General features: G+C 40.7%; 1 protein-coding gene across 1 annotated transcript in view; it reads right to left on the bottom strand.

Moving 5' to 3' along the window:
- The window catches only part of LOC141764865 (alpha-1,6-mannosylglycoprotein 6-beta-N-acetylglucosaminyltransferase B-like), a 133,369-nt gene extending 121,101 nt beyond the window's left edge, over window positions 1-12,268 (bottom strand). Inside the window, exons 1-2 of the mRNA XM_074630523.1 lie at window positions 11,706-12,268; window positions 4,187-4,299 (exon numbers count right to left, since the gene is read on the bottom strand). Of these exons, the coding sequence (XP_074486624.1) occupies window positions 4,187-4,299; window positions 11,706-11,773 (181 nt within the window). The 5' untranslated portion in view covers window positions 11,774-12,268. The remainder of the gene's footprint in view (window positions 1-4,186; window positions 4,300-11,705) is intronic.
- Window positions 12,269-12,671: the final 403 nt, after the last annotated feature.

Below are 12,671 nucleotides of genomic sequence, written 5' to 3'. Positions count from 1 at the left end.
ACCATGGTGTAGAATTGGTATAGAGAATCGTGGAATTTCACTGGTATTGCTATCGCCTGCTAAATTTCTGGTATCGTATGAATAATGAAACCATCATTCGCCAGTTTAAACTTTTACTTAGCGCACCTTGTTAAGACACTATTAATTATGTGAATTGTACTTAAAATTGTGGGTCTTACGATTTTAATAAATCAAGCAATAAGATTTCAACATAAAAACAAGTAATCGTTTGGCCCTAGCTGCTCCCTGACCATAAATCCGAAATGTCTTTAGTTGTGAAACGGTCACAAAACATGGTGATGATAAAGCCAAATCTGCCTGTGGAAAAATGTTCTAAAATAACAGTTTATTACCACGGTGAAATGTCTACAAGGGAAATAAAACTGACCACAGCTAAAGTCACTACACAGTAGAGTAGCTCTGCTTTGCTGGTCTGTGTGAAAAGACCTGAAGCTGAAAATTTGGCAATGGTGCATATTTTCACATGGAAGGTCTGCCAGATTTGACATGTAGTTAATGAAACACGGGACTGGGACTCTGCGTGTGTGTGTGTGTGTGTGTGTGTGCGTCTGTGCGTGCATGCATGTGTGTGCGTGCGCGCTGCTGCTCTGCAGGTGGTGACTGCAGGCTTAATGAAAGGGCCAGTTGTTTTGCGGGGCTGATTTGCAGAGAGCAGATGGATCAGTCTCTCTGGTCTCAATCTTGTCCCACATTGCTGCTGTCGCCCCATTTAACAGCCAATTTCCTGCCAGCTCATCACAAACACACACAGACACACACAAAAGGAAGAAAGCAGCAAAAACAGTGTGAGGTAGTAGACCACAGAGACGCACATAAAGAGGGTGAAATAGTGGGGCATACACAAACAAATGTACCCAGGCAGGCCCACTGTGTAGATGATAGAGATACGGGCAGCTTTTCTGCATAGAGAAGCACAAAAGTATTTAAGTACATAAAAGGGATGCGCACAAATACATGTAGACACACACACAAACACACACACACACACAAAGTAAACTCCTATGGGGAAGCACGGGTGGACACTATGCAGTTTTTAATGAGCTTGCGCCAGATGTCTTCCCGGCTGCAGCGCATGACTAGTTGATTAATCAAGACACCGACACATACACACTAATCCTAATTTATCACACAAACACAGTAATCTCAATTTATCACAAACACAGTAATCCCAAAAGATCCCCCCACCCCCCTCCTCCAGTCCCATTATCTCTCTCACACACACTGCGCCTGATTTTAGAATATGCTTCTGCATCAATGCATTCAGTTAAATCCGCTGTTTTCTGTATCCATTTCCACTGGTTCATCTTTCTCTCTGACAGATTACAGCACCAACACCTGACTGATTCGCACTAATAGTAGCACTTGTTCTGTTTTTCACTTGCTCTCTCGCCCACGCAGGCTGACACATGGCATGCTTCAGCTACTGTTGCTCATACACACATGTGGAAGCGCCCTCAGAGCACAGGATTTCTTATTTTAACTGCAGCAGTAGTGAGAAGTGGCTGGCCTCCACAAAATGGCCTTTGACTTTCAATCTTCGCACCTTGTACAGCAGGAGATTACAATGGCACTCTTCTTTTCTTTTTCTTTTTTCTGCCTCGCCACTGGCAGTCAGCCTTCACTCCGGGTCATGTGATATCGCCGGCCGGCCAATGTGTTAATGAAATTTCTCTGGTGAGATATGGCTTTGCCGGACACTGTGCAATACAAGTTCAGCGACCAATGTGCAGCGTGGAAATTCATGGAGGTATATTTACTAGAGGTCGACCGATAGTGTTGCCTTATATATTCAAGAGAGAACTTTTTATGACTTTGTGTATGGCGCCTTCTTGCAAAACAGTGATAAACGTCCCTGTGTAACTGGTGGCAGCTGGGCAGCCATCGGCCACTATCAGAGCTGTGTTCCGCCGATAACGGTAGTTTGTAAAACGTCCTATCGGCACCTCTAATATTTACAGTATTTCACAGTTATGTCTGTGGACAAATTAATTTGCTGAGATGTATCTCAACATAACTGTGTAAAAGTATGATGCTTCCCCTGCAGGTAACTCTAATGTATTAATTTTGCTCTCTCAGTTTCACTTTGCATGCAAAGTCATGATTGTGACCTCACTTGCTCTCAAAATTTGCTCTGCTCTGTGCATTCTCATATCTTAATATGGAGACTGTTTAGTGCTAAATGAAGCTATTATTTTTCACTTAAGTGCAGGAGCAAGACAACGCCTCGCCCTAATTCAATTACCTGTGTCTATGTGTATAGGGATGTCTAACCCCTTTCTCTCCCATGTGTCTTAGTTCTCGCAACCCTCTCTCCCACATCCTGTTATTCCTTTTCTCTCAATACAGGAACCGCAGGGGGATGATGAAGCCGAAGCTCAGCGAGACGTGCTCCACCTTGAGTCCCACTCCCTGGGTTCCTTGACGCCTCCACAGGCCCATCATTGATCCCCATTCGACCCCACCGTTCATCCCCTTGTGCTGCTTCATCCCACCCCTCAACCCTCCTTTCATCCCTCCATACCCGACCCTCATTCAACTCTTCACGACCCCACGTCTTCGTTAGTGAAAATGTCTTTTGTGCTTGCCAGTGGCTAATGTTAGTCTTCTGTACTCGACCACTGACTCACGACAGTCTCGGGAAATGAAGGGAAATTCGATGCGTCATCATACCGTAATTTCCACTTGTGGTTACAGCTAAAGTTATATAGGCTTGTTTTAATGGACTTCCATATGATGGAGAGTCTTACAGAGAATCCTGAGAGCATTCAGGGGAGCTGTAAAATGCATTTTAGGCCGGATTGCACATCGTTCCTCCTAAAGTCATCAAAGATGCAAGTGCAAGAAAAGTGGAGTGATATTTACTGTCGGTCTATCATCATTAAATGGATTAATTCTGCTTTATATTATGCATAATTACTCTCGGTTGAGTAAACAGCATTTCACCAAACATATTCACATGTATTTTCATAATATATATATATATATATATATATTTCATAATATATATATATATATATATATTCGGGCTGTCAAAGTTAATGTGATAATAACACGTTAACGCAAATTCATTTTAACGCCACTAATTTCTTTGACGCATTAACACAACTTGCGATTTTTAAGTTGTAGCGGGCTCATTTTAAAGCTAGAGTGAAGATACTGGTATCAAATGAAACTAAAAACCTAAGGAATCGATTGATGCCAACAATGTCATACTAGCTTGTCGGGAAGGAGGCTAAATAACGCTCCAAATTTGGGCTAAATTTTGGCGAGGAAAAACTGGCATGGCCATTTTCAAAGGGGTCCCTTGACCTCTGACCTCAAGATATGTGAATGAAAATGGGTTCTCTGGGTACCCACGAGTCTCCCCTTTACAGACATGCCCACTTTATGATAATCTCATGCAGTTTGGATCAAGTCATAGTCAAGTCAGCACACTGACACACTGACAGCTGTTGTTGCCTGTTGGGCTGCAGTTTGCCATGTTATGATTTGAGCATATTTTCTAAGGCTAAATGCAGTACCTGTGAGGGTTTCTGGACAATATTTGTTATTGTTTTGTGTTGTTAATTGTTTCCAATTAGAAATATATACATACGTTTGCATAAAGCAAGCATATTTGCCCACTCCCATGTCTCATGCACACAGCCCCAGCATATACTGTTGCTGCCATCAGTGCAGAATCCCTGAAAGCAGTGAGGGTGAAAGCAACCCACAGATGTAATATTAGCCATCCGCCCTGCTGTCACTACTGGGGATCAGACCAATAACTTTCAAGCTACTGGCTGGCGTCTCTACCTCCATGTCCCACACACCATCTTTTTTTTTACAAGCACGTTGATTTATCTCTCACCACTCGACCACACCTACAGAAAAAAAGCAGCGTTTTCTTATGAAGGTTTCACCGGTCACATTGGTTCTGCAATGTCATTTACATTTACTTCATGATTTCTTCGCCTCATCCTACTATTCCAGGCCATTTCATGTTTCCAGTGACAGGCGGTGAAGCTATGACAAAGTGGCAAATGGCAGTGAAGTGCCAGCAGGACCACGAAGAGTTATAGCTCAGCAATATGCAGTGACATTAAAGCATTTCAACTCTGTGAGGGAACTGTTTACACACAAACACACAAATGCACTCTCTCACTCATACAGCACATGTCAGTACCTTCTGTGCGGATGGTGAAGGGGGAGTCCCCCAGTCTCTTGGCTGAGAACTGCCCCCCCAGAGAGGTCATTAGAAAGCACAGGCTGAAGAAGCCGATTCCCACCACGAATATCCTGCAACACAGGGGGAGGAGAGAGGGAATTGATGAAAAAAGGAGTTGAGATAGATAGACATATTTATAGGGAAGGGCAGGTAAATAGATGTTTTGGGTGAGTAGTTTGGGAAATATGTAAATGAGAAGAGAGAGAGAGGTGCATAGTGAGATATTCAGATGCAGAAAAAAGGAGTGGATACAGAGTGAAAGAATAGCAGATGAACAAGCCGACAATTATGGAAGACAGGTTTGCAGGAAAGAATGATTGGCAGTGAAAAAAAAAGAGGGAGGGAAAATATAGATGCAAAGAGAAGGGGGTGAGGGAAGAGGAGAGCAGATGAGGAAGAAGGAGGAAGAGAGGCAGTCATGAAACAGCAGGCAGCACATCCAGAAGGCAGAGCAGAAATAGAGCAGCGATCACACATAGAAAGCTAGAAACTTGAAGCCAAAGGGCATTTGAAACATTTCAGGGTTTTGATGTCATCGGTTGGCAGACATCTAGGACAACTGCCAAAGTAAGGGTGAGCAGTTTGGCCCTAAGTGCAGGCAAAATGGATGTCAGAGGCACGCAGAGGGGACGGCAAGAAGAGGACAGAAGACAGCTAAAAACATTCAGGCATTTAAGGTGTGAGTGTAAAGATAGTTCAAATGACAACTGAAGTCTCTGAGCACAAAAACTGGTCTCACTCAGGCCTCTTGTGTCTGAAAAAACACAAAATGAGGTCAACAAAAACGGGCTATGGAATACAGTCTTCAGCAGAACGGTCACACATGCGCGAATGCAAGCGAGTGACCATTGCCTGCTGAGGTGATATTCGTGCTGAAAGTTCACCAAAGTTTAACTCCACGCGAATGTGCTTTGCTACCGAATGTTTTTTCGCCCCGTCACTCGCATAAAACGGGAGGTGAATATTGCATTGCGTCCCCTCTCTCTCCCACTTTCCTGTCTCTCTTATCTAAAAAAGGCAAAAAGCCCCCCAAAAAAATCTTTAAAAAATGTACTAGTCTTAAAAAAAATACTGATTCAGTATGTACAGTAAAAGAGTGATTGGTTGCTGCATTAGTTTCTCTTGTCTATACTGACCCAGAGTAGATCCTTTTTTGGTATGATTCTAATGTAAGTGATTGGGGACAAAATCCTCAGTCCTCGGTTTAACTAAAGCTACTATGATGCTTCAGCAGCCTGAGTTAGCCAAATGAAGTGGGCTTCCTCATAGCTAGTATGGACAGCAGGAACTATTTCATCCACCGATAACTCCTCCAATGTGCATCGTGGGCATGTCAGTATTGTTTTACGATAGACTTGAAAAAATGTGAACCACCAATTACAGTAAATATATATTACATATTGGTCATATGGTCACTCGTGGTCATATTTCAAAATCCACCAGGATGTGGGCTGCGATCTGCGGTGCAGATGTAGCTTTGAAACATAAACTTCTTCTTTAGCCCACTTTGTGGCACAGATCTGATATCCGAAACGCTCCGGTGCCTCCGAAGGGAAAATAAAATGAGACTCTGCGTGTGGATTCTCCCTGGTTAGACAGCCATGAGAGAATCACATCTTTGACTTAAAAGAGCTGAAAATCAGGTCTTTTGTATCTGTGTAAATCCTGCCCTAGTTAAGCTACTCGGTTCACTGTATAAGGATCAAAAGGTTATCTTATGATGCCAAGACTCTTTGGGGAACCGGAGAGGCAAAGCTGTCTGTGATTCTCATCCGTTGGACAAAGTAGCAGTCAGCCTTCATGACTAACAAGTCCCACTTTAAAAATGCTTGCTGCTCTGCTGCTAAACCTCACAAGAGAACATTCTTGGAAGATTTCGTATAAGTAGTGCAGCACAAAGGCAGATTTATATGTGACAAAGAATAGCTCACACTCCAGTGCTTATATTACATATTTTAGTAGCTGAAGCTGTTTTCCTAAATGTTCTCATCATAAATGCATTGTAATTTTATATAATATATAGAGCTCCTATAACAAACACGCAGTTAATCATATCCAGGCAGCATATGATGAATGTATCAAGCAATGGTACAGTAGCAATGTGATGAAACGGCAGGAAGAAAAGGAACTGGTGTGGCATAATTATCACAATTCACTTCATAATTTAAGGCCAACCTTGCACAGGTAACCTTTTAAACTCATAACTTCTGCATCAGAGGTTGGAAAAATTCGATGTTAACATAACAAATGCATACATTATTCATAACTATTGCTTTCTCTTCAAAGCCAGGCAGGCAAGGGCTGTTTGCTTGAATGCACGGCCCCAGTGTGAAATCCGACAGCACTTCCTGGAATAGTAAGTAGCTCCAGTCACGCAAAAATTCTGAAAAAAAACCTGTTAATATTAATGATGCCGTAAGAAATGAGTTCCCATCAACAGCGACGAAGAATGGCCACTTAAAAGAGCATTTGCCGGAGTGATCTGATTGACCCAAAGGGCTCAAGATGATGTTGAATAATCTGTTAAGTATAGAGCGTTGGTGGCTTGGCAAGCTCCCCGGGTGGCTTTATATTCCAAGACAGAGCCCATGTGTCTTGTCCTGAGTCGTAATACGCCGCCTTCAAGGACAATGTGGCAGTTTGAGGGGTAACTTTTGTACACATGAACATATCGACGGTGAACCATCACGGCTCTTATCTAATGGGTTGCATCAAACATGATTACAGCTATAGTCATTCCAGTTAAATATGTAATTTATCTTCGTTTTCCATATTGGAAGCAAAGTGATCAGATTACATGTTGAGCCAGATCAAATGAATTACAGCACAGATTACACTTGTAACAAGACAAACTGTAATTTATGTATGAATTAGGGCTGTCAAAGTTAACGCCATAAATGCAAATTTGTTTTAATGCCACCAATTTCATGGATCCATTAACGCAATCGATTTTCAGAGGTTGTAGCGGGCTCGGGTTTAAAGCTAGAGTGAAGACTAGCTTGTCGTTAAGGATGTTAAATAACGGGTTTCTGGACAATATCTGTCATTGTTTTGTGTTGTCAATTGATTTCCAATAATGAATATATACATACATTTGCTTAAAGCAAGCATATTTACCCACTCCCATGTTGATAAGAGTATTAAATACTTGACAAATCTCCCTTCAAGGTATATTTTGAACAGTAAAAAAATTTGATTAATTTGCAATTAATCATGATTAATCATGATTAATCATGATTAATCATGATTAATCACCATTAAATACTCTAATCGATTGACAGGCCAAGAGTGAATACATGTTGAACTTTAGACTGCCCAATTCTGATAACACACTTCATTTGCTGGTGGCGGACACTGATTATTAACACTTTAATGTGATTTAAATTGGACCAACAAGCTTCAAAGCAAAGTGTCAGCATGTCAACGACCGCTCCCCGTTGCATGTACTGTAGCATATTGATTTACACACTGAAAACATGGGGAAATTATCATCATACTGTATTTACTTCAAAGTCCCAGCGTCTAAGCAGCTGGCCTGGCACATGCTCATTCACTCTGGTTCCTCATTTACCTCTCTGTCTCTCCCAGGATACTGTAATATTATGAAATAATAAAACATTACCCCCCCATCTGTTCCAAGCATATTGCGGGATGAATTAGAATAGCTCAATCACTGTCGGAGGACCACAGAGCAGCAATACATTAACTGATGCGAATCCAATCCCAAACAATCGGTACGGAGAAGGGATTATTTTTCATGTATAGGACGCCGTGATCCAGAGATACTTATACCTGCGTGGATTATGCATTTACTATACTACCATATGGTCAGCAAACCAAGTAGGTGGAAGCTGAAAATCAGAAATACTGAGCTGTTTTAGGAGAAGTGTTTATACATTTCAGCTATTTGTTTTCCATTCTCAGGAAAACTGAATGGTTTGAAAGATAAAGGGGTTACACAGAGGACATGAAGCAAAATTGCCCGGTTTTACAGCTTAGCATGAAGTTTTCTGATACACTATCTATTCTCTCTGTGATCGAAGGATTAATACGCCCGTGTGTGTTTATGTGTGCAGGAAAAAGCAGCAGAAAGAGAATGAAGGTGGAAAAAAAGAAGATATCTAGCTCATGTGGGTGTGCAGAAGTTGGCCTGATGCTGTCCTAGGGCGATCGTTTCCCCTGTTATCATTTAGCCGTTTTCCAAAGTGGCGTTAGGTGGGTGATATGAGAGGATTAGGCCTCGGTCCTGCCTGACGAGTCTTTAATTAACAGGCTTAAAGTAAATGCTCCGCTCCCTATAATTGGATCAGAAGGAGAGATCTGCTATCAGCTAATTGGCTTCCTCACATATAGCCTTATCAGATTTTGCCTCGAGGTAACATGTAGATGATTTTTGAAGCGCTCTGCCAAGTGTGGTGGAGATTGTGGTGTTTTCCAAGAAACTTTTTCCTGGCACCTGAACTCACCTAAGATCAGACGTTTCAATTAATATTCCTCCTGCCTAAAAATCAGGACAAACCTATATCTCTGGGTTCCCACTCTTTTCAGGAGATCATTTTCCAGGACTTTTTCCAGTGATGATCTGATACGACAGACACGGATCACGTCATACACTAATATGTTCCCCTCTGTGGACGTCTGATTTAAGAGACGAGCCGTCTATGGCTATAACTTATCTGTGAAATCATCTCTTACGTGCTTATAAATGATGACAAATTGATCCTAGAATAATATCATCATAAAAACCAGCGAGCAGTGACTAATATTTACATTTGAAGGATAATGTAATTAACATTATTCAGAGTTTCAGATACTTAAGTTGTAATGTCATCCAACCTGTATGTGCTACCGTGTGAGGTGACATGGGGGTGTGTTCACAGCATTTCCACAACATAAAAGCCTGTTGAAAATACTCTTGTTCGGTGATTCTCAAAATAGGGTCCGTGGCACTCCGTTAGGGGGTCCGCAAAATTATTTTCTATGAATTACAAAATTGTGCTTTACCATTAAAAAGTGCAAATCTATAGATGGGGACCATTTGCACCAATAAAACAAGCATATTGTATCCATCAATAAGTCCATTATTTGAAGCAGCTTTACACTGTAAGTTTAAATATCTGGATTTATTAGGACTATACCAGTCTTGCTACTGTTCACTTTCTGAAAGCTTTAAGCATCAATTATTGAAATGTGGGCTATAAATGCTGTCCAGTTGACTCTAAATGCAATTTGAATAAAATCACCCTGTTTAAAAGGTACATAAATGGAATTAACGTTCAATGCTATTGCCAATTTCCCCGCTGTGGGACTAATAAAGGATCATCGTATCTTAACATGATTCAAATTGAAATGTGTTTCTTTTTACACAATTATTTCCAATGAAATCTAAGAATACAAATGGTAGTGAGCATATGCTTAATCTGTGTTACGATTAAGAAGGGGTCTTTGGAAAATGTTCTCCCCTGTAAGGGGTCCCTGGCCCCAAAAAGTTTGAGAACCCCTGCTCATGTCCATAGCTCTGATAGATAGCCTGTATTTCTTTCTCAACTAAAGGAAAATAGGAGAATGTTGAAATAATTTTCCAGGACAACACAAGATTTTCCAGGATATTTGACTTATTTCCTCATCTCCCATGTGTTTTCCATGACTGTAAAATTGCCCAACCGTTTCCAGGTTTTCCAGGATGCGTGGGAACACTGCTATCTTTATTGCCGGAAAATCTCTCTACTGGTGCTCTATATCCAAAGTTGAAGTTTGGCCAGGTAACTTCATCACTCTCAATGTTTTTGTGTATTTTTCCTGTCATAACTATCCAATAAAAGCACCAAATAATATACTACTCATAATAAAATGACTGGAAACCAATATCTGGGCTTTCAAACACATTACCAAAGGAAATCAAATTAATTCCAGATATACAGTAAAGTCCTTTACAACAACGGTTAAGTGCTGGCTAAAAGCAAAACAGAGCAAAACAGAGCTGTATCCATTTATAGCAAATTACCAAGGTGTATTGGTGTATTGTGGTATGTGTATTTTATTGTATTTCCATATTTGTAGTGTATTGTGGTTTTATCATATATAAAGCTGTATAGTTTAATGTAAAATCCCAACTAGGAACAAGAGTTGAAAATCAGCAATAGCTATAAACTCTCTGTGCAGCACATCAGTTTCATGCTTTGTATTGGAACTATGTTAAATTGCATCGTCCTTATCAAATAAAATCAAAAGTAGAATCAGACCTGTTTTAATTTTGAGCATGACACACACAAATCACATGTTGTGACAAGCTCTCATTGCCTGTGTTGTCAAGGCTATAGTGTAGCTTTTGTCACAAAGCTGCTTAATTGGGTGTGTTTGAATAAGTGCTTCATCTACTGAGGAGACAGCAGGTGTAGTAATTCAGTGCAGCATGAATGCAAACCATCACATGGCTGCATCATTGCCTCGGCCCACTAGAGAGATTGTTTAGACAATCCAGCAGTATTAGCAGCGGGTGGAAAGTGGGTAAAAGGTGAATCCACTGGAGGAGATCTGCTAGCTTTTTGTACCACAATCTCCAACTCCCAGAATTAAGAAAAGAGGAATAGAGGAAATTCAAAGCCTGCCGTTATGCTCTATATACCTATCTATCAGGGCAAATGAAATAAAGCATGCTGACACAGCATGGCTCAATGGACTGTAAAGTATCAACTGTGGTTCAAAAGTGGTTAACATGTGTAACAGATTCAGCCCATGCAGCCACAAAGTGATAATGGAGCTATCCATGCAGGGAGAAGTTAGAGCTCGCCTGACTGGTACTACATGCTTACTTACAATGGCTCTTTCATTTGTTTATTTGTTGTGCACAATTTAAGACTATACAACATAACAAAATAAATGAATAATATACAGTGCAGGAAGAGGCAAAAAAAAAACACTGGGCTTATCTGAAGCCTCCACCTAGAGACAAGATTAATATAAAGAAATAATATGACTACATAATAGTGATAACAAAACAATTAGGACAAGATATATATATAATAACAACAATAACAATACAGTAAATATATCAAAAAAGACAAGTGTATGTGTGTGTGTGTGTGTTGCATGGAAGTGTATGGTTAGTGTTTGTGAGGAGGATATTGATCTAAATATCTATAAAGACTTCTTCAAACAACATTGTGAGTGGGAAAAAATACAAAAAACATAAAAACAGATACATCATGTTCATGATTTATAGCTGTCCCTTTATCCATGTGCATCTTAATCTAATGGAGAAACATGTGTATCAATGTGCATCTCAATCTAATGGAGAAACATCTGTATCCATGTGCATCTCAATCTGATAGAGAAACATCTGGTGTGTGTATGCATATGTCTGAGTGTAGGTGACACACACAACACCATGGTGTAAGCAGTGAAGAAAACACATTTTAATCAATACTAACCAACCACACTGCTAAACTACAGAAGAAACCAGCTCTTTGTGTCTTACCTGAACGGTTTGAACGTCACTAGACATCTTCTGACCATTATTTGACCGTCGGTTCTGCCAGTAATCATTTTACAAAACGAGCGACCTCTGACATCGTTGCTAACCTCCAGACCTGGAACTTCGACATCTTCATCTGCGTCCCATCCAGCATCCAGCGGTTCCACAGCAGTCACAACTCGGTTCTTATTTTAAAGGAAACACAGAACCCATAAAGTGCTTCTTTATCCCTCCGGGAGACAAAAGCTGCAAAGTTTCATTCAGCAAGTCTCCTCTTCCTCGTGTGTGTTAATGTCCTTTAAAGCGTTGTTATTAGTATTATTCCGTCTGTGAGTCTGAGGTGAAGGAGTCGCTGCAGGTTGGAGTCATTCTGTATATCCGAGGTGTTATTTGCCCCAAAAAATTGCGTTGTTGTGAAACATGTGGGTAAAAAGTGTGTCGTTTGTCTCACGGAGAGGAGAGGAGAGGAGAGGAGAGGAGAAGAGAGCTGCTGCTTCCTGGACGGTTTAACTTCTCGGTGGATCCAGCGCGAGTGAGGACAGTCAGCCGTGTTGCCTCGTTATACTCCTTCACTTCTCAGGAGACAAGCTGGCTTTAGAATAGCACTGAATATCCGGTGGATCTTTTCAAAATAATATCCTGATATGTAAGTAAACTAATCAATAGTTTATGGAGTTGTGATCTGTCAGCCAATCAATAGGGCATTTTTGACAAATGAGGTCAAAATATTTTAGCAGCCAAAGACCCATCAATACATTATGAGCACAGTTCCTCTCTGCTGGATCTGTGTGACAATTTGTTCCAAATAAAACTAATAATAAATAAATAAATAAATAAAATTCTTGTTTGAATAAAATAAGAATAAAACACAAAGAGATCCAAATTTCAAACGCTGCACAACACCTACAGCATACAATCGACATATATATGCAGCCGTATAACAACACCACAGAACACAAAGGGAACTTT

This window comes from Sebastes fasciatus, chromosome 3 (assembly GCF_043250625.1).
Source record: "Sebastes fasciatus isolate fSebFas1 chromosome 3, fSebFas1.pri, whole genome shotgun sequence".
Lineage (NCBI taxonomy): Eukaryota > Metazoa > Chordata > Actinopteri > Perciformes > Sebastidae > Sebastes > Sebastes fasciatus.
This window is presented reverse-complemented; position numbering and strand designations above follow the sequence as displayed.